This window comes from Pleurodeles waltl, chromosome 2_2 (assembly GCF_031143425.1).
Source record: "Pleurodeles waltl isolate 20211129_DDA chromosome 2_2, aPleWal1.hap1.20221129, whole genome shotgun sequence".
Taxonomy (NCBI): Eukaryota; Metazoa; Chordata; class Amphibia; order Caudata; family Salamandridae; genus Pleurodeles; species Pleurodeles waltl.
In genome coordinates this window covers 909,392,528-909,408,128 of record NC_090439.1, presented here as the reverse complement: position 1 = coordinate 909,408,128, position 15,601 = coordinate 909,392,528, and the positions used below count along the sequence as shown (strand labels likewise).

The following is a 15,601-nucleotide window of genomic DNA, read 5'->3' as shown; positions in this document are numbered from 1 at the left end:
AGATACTACGCCTGGTGATAGAAACACATCCAGTTACTTTAAGGGGTCCCAAGTTAGGATTCTTTCAGGACCTCTCTGCAATTAGACTTCAGAAACAAACAGGTTTTCAGCCAGTCATGGAATGTCCCTGAAGCAAGGGTGTGACATACACTTGGAGTTATCCATTTTGCCTTATCTTCCACTGGGATGACAAATTCCTCAAGGTCCAGACAGTAGAGGAGGAGGTTCAGGCCTCCTGAACATTCCAGACGACAACCCTATTGTGGAGCTAGAAAAGCCTGTGATCCCACTGGCACATGAAAGCAACGATATTGCCACATCCATAATGCTCCTCAAGGCTGGCTAGGACCCTACAACCATGGCCCTGGGGTGACAGGATGTCATTGCCAGCCTTACAGGGGACTTGGATCATGGTGAAACAGACTGACTACACTCGGACTAGCTGATGGGTCTTCCTGCATCATTCCAGCCATAACTTGACCCCTCACAGCTCTGGAGGGGATGGGGTAGCGGGACACCTTGGATGCCAGTTTTTGATGTGAATGGATCCACTTGCACATCTGGTTTTACCACCAGAAAATTTCTCCTTCTTCACATTGTTTATTTTAAGGAAATGTTTGAAATGTACTCACTCTATCTTTTGTACATTTTGACCCTATGACAAATTCCAGGCTCCATTTACCAGATTCACACATTGCAGCGAGCTGGCTGTATGCCTCTCTTTGTCTCACCTCACCTAGCATACTGACATAAGCATTCTTGTCCATATATGCCCAGGATCATTAAAGTTATCAGCCTCAATGTCCATGGGCTTAATAATCCTAATGAGTGGTGCTCTCCTTGCTGGAACAGACCAGAAGGGGCATCTGCTTCTTTCAAGAAAGTCACCTGCTACCTCAAGTCTGTCATAGGATGCATTCCTGCCACTTTCTGCAACAATATGTTTCATCTGGTCCCCACAAGAAAGGCTGGTGGCCATCCTGTTCTCATGCTCGTTCGGGGGGAGATCCTGACCAAGATGGCCTAAATACAGGCTATAGGCCCTCCAAATCGAGGCCCTGGGGTCCCTGTTCACAGTAGCCACCATGTGTGCACCAAATTCTAACCAGGAGCAGTTTCCTAGGCAGGCAGCCCAAGACCACCTTGAGTCCCCAGATCAAGCATCCTCATCGGAGAAGACTTCGACTTAGTCATCATCATTGACCTAGATCATTCGGTGCAGCAATTTACCCACACATAAGCTCTGTGAGAGGCTGGGAAGGTCTGGTTGCAGGAGGTAGGGTTGGAGGATCTCTGAAGACAGGCACACCTAAACACCAGAAATTACACATACTACTCTGACACATAAAATCTACACTTGCATAGACAATTTTCTCTGCTCTCCGATGATACAGTCAAGAGTTCACGATATATCCATTGGAACCATGGCGCTGTCAGATCATGCCCCACTGGACTACACTCAAGCCACTTCTGCAGGCATTAAGGGCCAATGGAGACTATCAGACACTCTTCTCCACTGTCCTGATACAGTACAAAAACTGACATGCTTCACGACGGACTTTGTGACCACCAATAACACTTGGGACATGTTGGTAGCTACCCTTTCAGAGAAATTGGAGGTGGTGATGATAGGGAAACTTATCTACCTTGCAACTGACAATAAACCCAAAAGGCAAAGAGAGCAACCTGGAAAGCAGGGTCAGAGAATGAGAAATTATTCACCGTGGGACTGGGGCCACCAGGGTCTGGAGACAGCTAGGGGCTGCACGAGCGCAATTGTGTTGAGAAAGCATGGACAGGGCAGAATATGCCTTACTACAACCTCACCACAAATTTAACCTGGGGGAATGATGCAGCAGTCTACATGCCCACAAATTGTGAGCCAAGCGACAGGTGGCGAGGGTCAAGGCCCTTTGCAAACTGGATGGCACGTAGGCGACAAGCCACTCTGACATAGCGGCTTGCTTTGAAGATTTTTACCAGAATTTCAGTAAGCCCTTTATTCTCATATGTCATCAGGATGCGTGTATAACTGACCACAGCAAATGGAAACTCTAGACAGGACAATTCGCATAGAGGAGGTCAAATCTGTCATAGCATGTTTCAATCACTTAAAATCCTCTGGCTCTGATAGCTTTTCCTCCTTCTTCTATAAAATCTTCTGTCTTGGCCTAGCTCTACTGATCACCAGACTGTTCAACCTCTTGCGAACATGGGAACTATCCCACGTTTTATGCTTCTGGCGTCCATAGCAGTAATACCAAAACCTGGAAGGGATTTGGCTACAGTGCGTCTTGCACTGGTCCATTTCTCTGATTATTGTTGATGCCACACTCTTCACGGGTATCCTGAAGGTTCTCCTCAATCCCCTTATGCCACTCCAGGTGAATCCAGACCAAGAGCAATTTATCCTCTTAGACAATGTGGGGACAACACCAGGAGAATTCCGCTTTTGGTGGACAATGCTGAATGCTCCCACCAGGAGCTAATGTTCCTGGCTGTTGATGCCAAAAAGGCATTCAGTAGAGTTCACTGGCATTACCTGGCTGGTCTCCATAGGCACTTTGGCCTTAGGAGTTAGTTCTGTAACTGGATAAGCAGCTGTACACTGGATAATGTACCACAAGCACCAGAGAGGATTAACAGCATCCTGTTAGACTCCTTCCCTATTAGCAGTGGGACGCCTTAGGGGTGCCCGCTGTCCCCCTCTGTTGTTTGCACACTACATGGAGATGATGCCATAGAGAGTGTGTGATGACCCATTCATTATGAGGGTACAGTTCACAGGGGATACACATACAATTAGTTTGTATGCAGAATATGTTCTGGTCGCCCTGGAGGACCTGGTGCATTCCCTTCCCACTTTCCTTTAAGAGCATCAGCTTTTAGGACAGACATATGGCTTTTATGAAAACCTGCAAAAACATCTCATTCTCTGGACCTCTCATTTTCACCACCCCAGGAGCAATTGGCTACCCGATAACCACTAACCTGGTTGCAGTCTGACATTTCATACCTGGGGTACAGATAGCTCCCGCAATTGAGGCCACAACCTGACTACCGAACTCTGATGTGCAGGGTCAAAGTGGACCTAGGTCAATGAAAGCATTACCACCTCTCTTGGCTGCATTACAGCCGTAAAAATAACAGTACTTTTGAGGGTGCTGTACCTGTATCAGGTGCTTCTGCTTGTACCCTGCCTGGCACGCTCAAGACTTAACAAGTTGATTTACTCCACTTCATCTGGAATGGCAAGTGGCCCCAGTTGCACAGGGTACTAATGTACTGCCCTACAGCTGAAGGGGGACTGGTATCACCAAGCGGCTTCATTGCACTTCCTGGAGGAATGGCACAGACACGAGTCAGAGAAACATTGGTGTTTTATGAACCAAGCGATACTGGGCAAGCACATCTGGAAACCCCCTGGCTTTCCCGCAAACGTGGGGCCTGGAGTCTTTATTCTTCATTTATTACGAGGGCTACTGTTGTGACTTGGGACTCACTGGTGCTGTGAGGGGGCCTGACCATTTCCCTTACCAATGACCCTGGGCAAACGTGACTTTGCCCCAGGTCTCCATACCTTAGGCTTTTTGCCTGGCAACAAGGGGGCTGTAGATCTATAGATCTTTGATGAGGACAGGATCATTCTGTTCAATTGATTGAAGGAGGACTACAGCCTCATGGAATCTGAATGCCTCAGCTACCTCCAGGGTTATCATTGGGCTTTGCAACCTTCTATACATAAAGGCATGCAGAGGACTCATACGCCCTATTATGAAGGAGGGATACAGGTGCCTCACAACTGAAATGTACATCCTTCTAGCATGGGGCTACCAGGGTGAGAAGACCTCTGCCCATTGGCGCCGAGAGCTGGAACTGGGATGTCCCCAGGCATGGAAAGATAAATAAGGTCTATTACTGAACCCAATATACATATGTGCAATGTAGCCAGCATAGAAACAGACCCCAATGTCATCACTTATTGGTACCTTACCCTTGCCAGTCTGCAAAGAATAAACCCCACCTGCAGAGGGACATGAAGTGCAACTGCGGTGCTCCCGGTACATTCCTACATCTTTTATGGTCCTGCCCAAAGTTAGCAAATGAATGGGACAAGGTTTTGGCAGATATTGATGTCCACATGAACACGCAACTAACCTGCTTCCCGATCTATGCAATTCTGGGCCTTCCTGATCCCCTTATGTACCCATTAAAATCCAAGCAGGGTGTCAGATTGGCTAGCTTTCAGGGCTGCTCTTCAGGAGGTTCTTTCACACAAGGGCACCACTAGTGTCCCAACACACACCACTTGGCTACATAAATTGTGGTGGATCCTTGGCATGGAGAAACTAACTCTGGCGGTGATGCATCAACCAGACGGAGATTCAGAGCCTCTGGGGCTCTTTTTCCAATGTCCTCTCCATGGAGTTCAAAGGGCTCACTTGCACAAGGACTCTGCACCTGCACCCGGAGGCAGATGAAACCCATGCTGCCACATAATTCACTATCAAGGAGTGTTTCATGGGATCACACCTTACTTCTCTCTGTAGGGTCACACACACTTTCACTCTTCCTTAGTCATAAATGAGTATGGGGAAGGGGGTTGGGAGTGGGTCAGTTGTTTTTTTATGTCTGTTTCTTAACTGCCTCCCAGACAGTAGTTCATCTTTCACTATCAGCACAGGCCTTTGGGCCAGGGCAAAGCTTCCTGCCAACATGTTCTTTGTTTGCTTTATACATTGAGTACTGATATAAATGCAATAAACAGATTTGTATCACAAAATTGTCACCAGACTGGTTGCTCAATTGCAGCTGGCCTGTTCACCACCAATTTTGGGATAGCTGCCTTGATAATGACAGTAATCCTAAAAATAAAGACCTTAAAATAGATGTGAATTGATATCTCCAGCGTGTCAGGGACATTTGCATAGAGGGGCACGGAAAGGAAACAGACTTTTTGCAGGTTTCCCCCCAGTTTTTAGCCCATTTGGACTAGTAGCTGCTAGTTTTTCAACTCTGAAAGTGCACTGAGGTCTGCTGTTCAGACCTCAGTGGCAGTGTTCTGGCCAGTTGCAAAACTATTTTGAAATGGATGTCCCCAATTGGCAAGCACTGACTTCCTTATAAAGTCCCTAGTATATGGAGTGTCCACCCAGGGCTGCAGCACTGTTTGTGCCATCCTAATTGTGACAAAGGACAAAATGGCTGCCACTGGTCCAGTGACCTCACACGGGCCCTGGCACACAGGCAGCTTTCTGACCACCTGAGGAGAGATGTCAACGACTCTCTCCCTGGCTTAGGAACAAAGGCAGTTGCTACAGAGTAAAGTGTGACCTCCTCTCCAGGGAAGGCTACTTGGGTGTTAATCCAAAATGTGAGCTTCAAAGAGGAAGCCGCTTTTAAAGAGCAATAGTGATAACACTCCGAGCAGGCTGTCTTTTGTTCCTGTAGGCAAGTTGGAAACAGGGACAAAGAGGGAAAACCCATCCCCAAATTGGTTTTCCTGTGGGCGTGTAACCCTTAGGTAGTTAGACATCTGGGGTGGGCTACCAAGATCCTCACAGCTGAAGAAATGTCCCAACATTTTGAGAGTGGCAAGGCTCTTGGATAGCCAAATGCCACACATCACCAGAACTTTGTTATCAAAGAGGAAGGGACCTACTACCCATTAGCTAGTGATTGCATTGTCCCTTTGGAGTACCTTCCCAGGATATAATGGCCACCCCTGGCACTCTGGACCCCAGTACTCCATGGATTTGAAGAAAGGACTGAAGGAGGACCATCCTGCTGGCATTGAAAGTGCATAAAGAGAAGCTGCACAGTTGGAAGGACTGCACTTGCTGCACTCTGCACGAGTAAAGCTTGGACTGTGTCCATGGCTTCTGCCTCAGGGAAAAGTTGATTCTAAGCTTCAGATCAAAGAAGTGACTCCAAGGGTCAGACAGCTTTCCCTTGGAAGAGCACGTAGCCCCCTGGAACAGCACTAGGGACATCAAAGTTGAAGAAGCTCAAACCAGCAGAGCAGTATCCACTTCTGAGGAATCACCACAGACTGCCGCCGGGTGACCCAAGAGACTGATCCCTGATAGTCAAAAGTTGCACCAAACGTCTGATGCACCCAGGAGTGCTATCATATTCCGGATGGTCACCAAAGAGGTAAACTAGCCACCACAGAGGAGATTCACTCTGACTGCTGTGTCACGAGATCGATAATCTAGCCACAGCTGACTAGGAAACTGTCTCAAAGAGGACTTTGGAGGATCCTGAGTTCAGTGGTCAACTAGGCCCCACTTCACCCCTAGACTGAGGAATTACCTGCAACTCACCCCAATCAACCGCACTGCACCAGGAGCATCTTGGAGCATCTTTTTCAGCCCACATCCTCAGCATCAGGACCATTCCACTATAGTTTATGGTGGTCGTATCTTAAAGGCTGGAACTGGACTGGAAAAGTTTCTGGTGGCCAGATAACTGTATAAAGTAACCTTTCTGGCCTCCTTGACCTCCGCCCTGTCGAATTTGGTCACCCAAGTTGGGCTGGTGTTGCCAAACGAAAGGCCTGATTCAGAGTTTGGTGGATGGGTTACTCTGTCACAAACATGATAGATATCCCTTCTGCCATATTATGATGGGATCGTAAAATGGGAGATGGTATATCCATTACATTTGTGATAGATTAACCCCATCTGTCAAACGCTAAATTAGGTCCTAACTCTTTCAATCTTTCAAAAAGTTTGCAAACTTTTTGTTGACCAATACTTGTTTGTGTTTAATATAAAAGCTATGTAATGCTTTACAATTCATGTCTCTGGAACCTTACTATGGATTTTCATGATCAAGGACTCTAAAAATCCATAAAAACATGCTCTATTCATATAAATTGTTGTTGTGTCTCTTTCTAGTTGTGCTTTTATTCAATGGTTTAGGGCTGGTCAATGCTTTACACTAAGTTTCCTCACTAAGCCTTGCTGCTCAAAGCTACAACTCCGCAGGGTTGAGCTAAAGGTGATACAAACGAGCCTGACTGGACCAAAAACAGTTTTTGTGAGTGTATTCCCTGAGAAGTCCCCACAGCTGTATAATATAACCAATCCTTACTAGAACTGTAATCCCTACATCCCATTTGCATAGAGGGTACTGAAAATGTACCACAACTTTAGGGATTTTAGTTTTAGTACCCACATTTTATATAGCATTTCCATCATAAAGTCACCTAGTGAACTTGTTCTAATTGGATCTGCCACGTTAGAAGGTTGTCTGCTTCTTAATTGCCAAAACGTCATTTGGGAAGATCATTTACTTCTGGCGTGATAGGGGTGTTTTCTTTGCAGCACCATCAATGGTGTTCCCCCTGTATTTAGTCCATTAGTCAGGTGCCCATTGCCCAAAAATGTAACTTCATATGTTTCTCAATGTAATTTTAATCCACTCTAACCCATTCATTAAGCCCCATCAGCAATCTTCTTGAGTCTACAGATGATAAATGTGCTTGTTGTATTGGACTGGTACAAACAGGAGAAAGCTCTGAGACTCCAAACCCAATCACAACTTTCAAAGAATGATAGTTTTCCAGCTTAACTCACTGTATTCTTCCACATAAGAAAGCGCTAAACCAGTTCAGGACAGACCCATACACCTCGGATAAGGATGAGAGGTGCTTCACTAGGAGAGGCAAATTAAGCCAGATGATCACAAATACAATTATTTCATCTGCTATTACTAAAATATCATCAAGGACAGCCTTTAGGGCCTGCCCAGGTCCATGGTGTGGAGAAATGCCAAATTAGTTTCTTACCAAAAATACTTCAACGTTTTAATGATGCTATGCAGATGTTCACCTATAATCTTGAGCTGTTGGAAGCCTTAATGTGGTGATAGTTACTTACCAAGGTAGGGTGGATGTAGATTCTCTTAAAGATGATACATTGTTCAGTGCAGAAATGGATTACAATGATCAAGGTAGGTAGTTGTTGTAGCATCTTCCCCAGCCTGGGTACCCACCAATGACTACTCTAGATACGGAGATATGTATTACATGTATTACATTCATCTGCATGTAACCGCAAACTCAGCGTTTTAAACCTACCTTCACTTAACCACGCACTAACACATTCATCACAATTCTACATAGTCAATCAGGAGCCAAAAGAGCTATGTCATTCATAACTCACACAACATTACATCTCCCCCTCTGTTAAATGTTTTTTTTAAATACATATACAATCATAGTTCTTCAATGAGCCTTCGTGGCAATCTCATCACTCATCCCAGTCGTGTCTTCAGAAACTGGGAACTGGTAATGGAGGTGTCCATGATATGGGCTGGGGATGCAGGAGCAACCACAGTCAGGGCTTTTTCAATTGTCTTTTCAGAACCAGTCTCTCTATTGACATCAGGATCTGGCGAGTGTTGAGTTCCATGTTGGAAAGGCAAGGAATCATGCTTAATGGACTTCCCAGGATGTTGGGCAGTTACCACGTGTCCTTTGCTGGATGCTACTTGGAATGGCTCAGCATCAAATGGAGCATCAGACTTATGTTTTCTTGATCGACGAACAAGCACTCGATCTCCTCTAGTAAAAACAATATCTTTTGCATGTCATCGCTTGTCTGCATAGACCTTCATTTTCTTTTTACGGACCAAGTCTTTGGTACAGGTTTCTTATACAGAACTTGATCTGTTGTTACTCCATTGAAGTAACGTGGTTATCATTGCTCTACCGAGGTGCAGGGCGTCAAATGGTAAGTTTGCAGGATAGAGCTCACAACAGTCTTAAAGTCAAGCTTTTCTTATACAGCACGCTTAACAGCTTTCTTCGATGTACTCATGTAATGTTCAGCAAGATCATTGGCCTGTGGCCAAAGAGGTGTACTCTTCTGATGCTTCACATTAAGATGACTGAGAAAATCTTTGTATTCTCAACTGTTAAAAGGTGGGCCATTGCCAGATTTTAAGATCACAGGAACACTCTCTCGATGACTCTTTCTTGAGTGGTAGATGAAAGGCCTTCTGTCAATGGAAATGGGCATATTCATCAACAATGCCTATCAGGTGATGTCCATTGTCAACAGGACCAAAAAAGTCAACAACAATTCTTTTCCATACATGCTTTGGCAATTCAGACATGCTTAATAAGTGTTGAGTAGTTTTGAGCGGCAGGCAGTTGAATGAATGACAGGCCTTTAACTCTCTTTTAACTCTTTCATCAAGATGAGGAAACCAGACTCAGTCTGAGAGAGTTTGTTTTTTGGCAACGATTCCATGATGTCCTTCATGGGCCACTATATTTTTCCATTGTTACAGCCTCTCTGGAATACAAATTTTCAAACCCCTCAGGATAATGCCTTCGTGAGCCATGGACAGTTCATCTTTTATATTTTTAAACTTCTGGTATTCACTAAAACTTGTAGGAGGTCGAGTGTGCGGGTTCCAGGACTGGTGTGTAACAATGTCTTTTAGTTTTAACATGTCACTATCTTGACTCAAGGCAGTGACAATTTGCTCCAACAAAATGGCAGCTGGTGTGATGGATTTTACAATGAAATTAATGTAGGCTTCAGCCGTCTTGGAAGGCATACCATGAAACTCTATAGGCACTCTGGAGAAGTAGTCAGCAGAGTTATGATCATTCCCTGGATGATGCATGATTGTGTAGTTGTATTCTTGTAATCGTAGGCCCCAAAGTTCAATGCAAATAGGCATCTTGGCCTTTGGATTGCCAAAGATGGTCAATATTGCTTGATGGTCCCTCACAAACATAAACGTTTTTCTGTATAAGAGTACATGGAAATATTCACAAGCCCACACCACTACTACGTTTTCTCTCTCAGGTTGTGAATAAGCATGTTCAGTTTGGGAAAAAAACGTTTGCTTGCATATGCCACAATTTTTTTGCCACAATTTGGCTAGCATGAAGAACAACTTCCTTATGAAGTTTTGGATCAAAATATACCATTTCGGTAAGGTTCTTGATAGTTTGTTTGATTCTATTAAATCTTTGCTTGTACTCATGTGATGAATGAAATGAAGCATTCTTTTTCAACAAGTCTCTCAACTGAGCACTCACAGTGCAAACTCTTATATATATTGGGAACAGTAACTGGCCATGCCAAGGACTGACCATAACATGGAAACATCCTGTGGGGGACTGGCAGCTGACAACGCTTGCACTTTAGCGGGATCAAGAGGCATACTCCACATCCGAACAAATATTGCCAAAGAACTTTGGCTTTGCCTAATTGAATTAAAATTTCTCAGCATTTAGTGTTAAACCTTCATCAACAAGTAAGCAACACACTTGCTTGAGAGCTTTATTGTGCTCCTTTTGTGTAGCTCAAAATATGTCATCACTAATAGTTGAAAGCAGTGACTGACTCACTTTGGGCACCTTTGGCCTCAATGTCAGCAGCTTGTTGATCAGCTTGCACCTCAGCTCTGGCAGCCACGAGAACTCACTCAGAGTAATAGCTTCTCTCAACATTTATCGTCTGAATGAATCTGACTGGCATTCGTCAATACCTCTAGACGTTTTACTTCCTCATCATTAAATTGATTGAACTTACAGTATTTGATGAACATATCCAGTCTCTCAACAACTTCATCTATGGTTTATCAGTTCTCTGTCATTCTTGGCTGAAAATTTACCTATCGTAATCTACATTCGGCATTGGATAGAACTTGAGTATCAGGGCATATTTAATTTGACAACATGTAACTTTGTCAGGTCGCAGCATTTTCATTATGACTTCTTTTGCACCCTCACCAGAAAGATTCTTAAAGTACTTCAAAAGCTTTTTTATCTATTTCTTCTCGTGCATCAATGAAATCATCAAATGTCTCTTTCTAAACAGTCCGTCTGTTGGCAATATTCTGCTTTTTGGCTGTACCAAACAGTGGTGGTGGGTTCATGAAGGCAGTGGAATTGTAACCCTTTAAAAGATTGGCTGATACTGAGAATGGAGTTCTCTCTGATACTGCTTGCTGTCCACTGCTGTCCGTTTCATATGTAGCATCGCTGAGGCCCTGCCATTTTTTATAACTGTGGAAACCGTGGTCTTTCTTGATCTCCATTGGGAAAAACAGTCTTTCGCTTTTTCAATAGCCACTCTCTACCTTTCAGTTTTCGAAGACCTGTGGAGTTGTTCTGAGCCCCACTCAGCAGCTTTGATGGAGTGCCGCTATGGGTGTGGACGGCTCTGTAAACACAGCCCAGGCACTTCTCCTTGGGCCACTTCCACAATGTTGTGGTATGATGACTCTCTTTAATCAGTTCCGGTAAGCAGATGAACATTTCTTGTATCTGAATGGCTTTGTCTTTAGGTGTCCTTTTGTGCTTTTTGACACCTGGCTGATTTCTACCTCGCAGCACTTCTGATTCCAGCTTTGTCTTGCAATTTGCTGTCACTATTTGCTGCACTTCAAAACCTGGTTGTATGTGCCTTCAGCTTTATTACTGTGTATGATGTTAGCTTTATGTTGCATAGTAGCGCCGTCCCTTTTTTTATGGCTTGGGCAGCAGGTTCTTGGCCAACGATGTGTAGACTTCTCAGTAAAGCTTCCATTATCTACAAGTGCTTCACACCGGCTGAAGTTGCGCTTTAACTCCACATATGCAAAAATTGGTTCCATGCTTCGACAGAGGCACAGTGGCACTCACAAGCAGGTTGCTTGGACCATGGAAAACCTTCTGGGAGAGCACTGTCAATCTTCTGGTTACTTATCTTCCTATCTCGTCACCAGTTGTAGAGTCTTCCGCAGTCAATGACAATGCCACACACGGTGCTATGTACTTCACGTCTTCATTCGTCTGCAGGTAACCGCAAACTCAACATTCTAAACCTGCACTCACTTCACCATGCTTTAACACTTACGTCACAATTCTATGGAGTCAGTTAGGAGCCAAAAGTGTTCTCTCATTCATAACTCACAGAGTACTACAGTTATGGTTACAGGGAAAACAATATTTGCAAACAGTTGTGCTTCCTTTACCGGATATTGCACTGCAGACATTTATGTAAAAAATTTGAGTCCTCTTGCTTGTGACCACCTAAACATTATGTAAAATAATTAATCCGGTCTATGTAATCTCTAAAGGGTTTTGAATATATTTCACTTTGCTTATAAAGAAAGCATCAACCCTTTGAAGATTAACAAAGACCGACAAATCAGGAGTAAGACATTTGGGGTTCAGGATGTCTGTGCGGCAGGCATAATCATAGGTGCAGCTCTCTACCACATGTTGACTGTTTGCAGTTGGCATTGTGCATTGTGGATTTTTCGTAGATGTCTAACTTTTCCACAGTATTTTAGCTAGACCAGCTAGTAATAATGCCTTAGCCTGGATTACTTCTGTTTTTGAAAGAAATGTTAAAAGGTGTTTAATGACTAAAATAGTAAACTCGTCTGGGATATGAGCCAGTTTAGGCTTTTTTCTAGCTCTCTCATTGCACAGTTAACATATGCAATCAACTCCAGCTCTGCCATAAATTCAGCAGGTGTCTGCAGGCAGCAATATAAAAAGAGCCAGACCACACGTGCTAGCCTGTGAATCATTATGTGTTAAGCCTCTCATCACAGAAACTAAATTAAACAATTCCTTTACCATTGCCCACATCAATCAAATTCGTAACCTCAGTATATAGGAAATGTGGCTTTCATAGAATTTTCATTACAGCTTAAAAATACATTTCACATTGTTTTAACTGAAAGTCCTGCTGTGTGACAGGAGTTCAGCTCAAAAGCAAATGAGCAACATTCAAAGCAGACATATAAAGTTCCCCATAAACTATACTTAATTATTATAAAGAATCTAAACGAAGGAAATATAATTAGGGAAAACGCACTAAATTGGACGGTGTTCAATTATATATTCTTTGGGCTAAGGAATACAAAACCTCAGTAAAAGAATGTAAAACATGTAAATTGAATTTGCAAAGAAATATTTTTAGTCATAGAATATGTTTGATTTTTAAATTATTGTAACCTCCAACATTACCACAAGAGCTGCAATTCAACAAAGCTAGTATTACAGCTCAAACATGCAACTGATAATGGCTTTAACAGGTCCCAACTTCCACTTTTTTATCATCGCTAACTCTCTATTTAAATAGTTATATAATTCATAGTTACACACACTGACAGTTTATAATTAGTGTATGTTCCTTCAGTTAATTTACAGTTTTAAATAAAAAATTTTTTAACTTAAAGTAACCGAGCCACCCCTGAATGTTTTGTATGATTGAATCAGGAATAGTTGTGTATATCTTCAAATCCTAAAATCCTTGGATTATCCGCCTATTCTATAAACACAGACTTTTCACTGCAGTGGTCTAAATGTTTACTATACGTCTTAAATAAATCAAACACATCTGCTTCTATCAGTGAGACAACGTGTTTTTCTTTTACACAGGTATATTGTAATATGGAGTCTGCGGGTGGAGGCTGGACAGTGATACAACACAGAGAAGATGGCAGTGTGGATTTCCAAAGAGGCTGGAAAGAGTACAAAATGGTGAGCATGAAATGTATCTTCCCACCCAGCATGACGTATACTGAAAGCTTCTATACAAATTCCACAATTATTTGTTATGATCTTGGAGACTTATACACACTCATAAGTGACGGAAATCACCTTAAAATAGGCATGAAAACGTGTGTGTGTGTATGTTGCTCCATCAGACGGCGTGCAAAAAAGAAGGGGAAAAAGTGACATTTCCCAATTTAACGTTCATGGGAAGCTTTAGACAGCGCTACAAAAAATGGCTGAAAGGAATTACTCCACATTTGCTATGTACGCTGCACTTTACTCAAGGAAGTGCCTTTGGTTTGTTTAGTGTATATCCATTCTGTAGTTCATGAGAAATTAGTATATTCAACATTCGTTATTCGATCACTTAAAAGTTGATCATAAAAGTGTACAAACACATTAAACAAACAATATCAAATAAATACCAGCAAGTGTAATTAGTTTGTTTACACCAGACCAACATAGGAAATAGTGCAAAAGACAGTTGCAATAATTATTACAAAAATACCATAAAAACCAGGGATTACAAGCAATAAACTGAGGACATCCAGTAGGGAATAACCCATACAACTTAAACAGCATATAAAAAGTGTGTCAAAAGGTCATGGATTTACTGAGGCATACAGCAGTTTTAGAAATAGGCCTAGGGTTAAGCATATCTCAGGGCAGCCCAGTAATTGCAAACATATAATTGCTGGTCTGCACCTAGTAAATGTAAGCCTATTAATAAGAGGCACTAAAAATCTTTTTGGTAACCTCGCCTCACGGACACGTACAAATACTCAATGTATCATATTGGCCCTGGAGGAAACTGAGCATCCGTCTAATAGAACCCAGTGTGAACCTGGTCAACAGCATCTGTTCCCAGGTGCCAGTGACCAGATCTAGATAGGACTCCATTCCCAACTTTGTTTGAATCAAACAATATTCCATATAGATAGTTTCATTATATCTTTTTCCACCCTCTCAGCTCTCCTATCAGATATAAAACACTCTCTGAGCCACCCATTAGCCTTCTTCTTTAGATTGATGGACCTTTAAAAAATAGATGGGAAACCGAGGGCAATGGTGGAGGCCTTAATATAATGGAGCCAAGGTATTCCATCGCCATGATCACATAAAAAACAATATTTTATTGCTCATTATTTATTGATGGCTTATCATTGCTCCAGATCGAGCACCACAATTGCAAATGGGCTAGTTTTAAGAGATCCTAAACATTATCCAGTCCCAGTCCTTGATGAGTCGCGAAGTGTGAACTGCTCGTTTTGTCACCCAGGATGCGTTGACAAACCCTATTCTCTTCTGCTTGAATGTAACCTACATCATTGTATTCAAATATACCTGCTCCATTTTCTCTTGTATATTTCCAGCAAAAGGACTAATGGGCTTTTTCCCAGTAGTGGAAATAAGGGAAACAATGGCACTAATGGCTTGCAAGAAACTGTTTTTCCCATTTGTAATATAAATTATGTTAGACTTTTCATCCTTGGTTTGGTCTCCCTTAACTTTTTGCCTCTGTTTCCCAGGTTGTTGATGTGTGCTGGACTCTGTTTTTGCTGTTTTTGTTACTCTGGGCACTTTACCACTGCTATCCAGTGCTAAAGTGCAAGTGCTCCTATACAAAATGTGTATGTAACTGGTTCATCCATGATTGGCATATCTGATTTACTAGTACATCCCTAGTACAGTGCACTAGAGGTGTCCAGGGCTTGTAAATCAAATGCTACTAGTTGTCCTGCAGCACTGGTTGTGCCACCCACATTAGTAGCTCTGTAAACATAGCTCAGACCTGCCACTGCAGTGTCTGTGTGTGCAGTTTTAAACTGTAAATTCGTCTTGTCAAGTGTACCCACTCGCCAGGCCTAAACCGTCCCTTTTCTTACATGTAAGGCATCCCTATGGTAGGCCCTAGGTAGCCAGTCCAAAGGGCAGGGTGCAGTGTATGGTTAAGGTAGGACATATAGGGGGTTATTCTAACTTTGGAGGAGTGTTAATCCGTCCCAAAAGTGACGGTAAAGTGACGGATATACCACCAGCCGTATTACGAGTTCCATAGGATATAATGGACTCGTA

The 15,601-nt window shown here is 43.0% G+C and overlaps 1 protein-coding gene across 1 annotated transcript in view; it reads left to right on the top strand.

Moving 5' to 3' along the window:
• ANGPT1 (angiopoietin 1) overlaps positions 1-15,601 on the top strand; it is an 895,759-nt gene that overhangs the window by 600,027 nt on the left and 280,131 nt on the right. Inside the window, exon 6 of the mRNA XM_069220619.1 lies at positions 13,409-13,510. Within this exon, the coding sequence (XP_069076720.1) occupies positions 13,409-13,510 (102 nt within the window). The remainder of the gene's footprint in view (positions 1-13,408; positions 13,511-15,601) is intronic.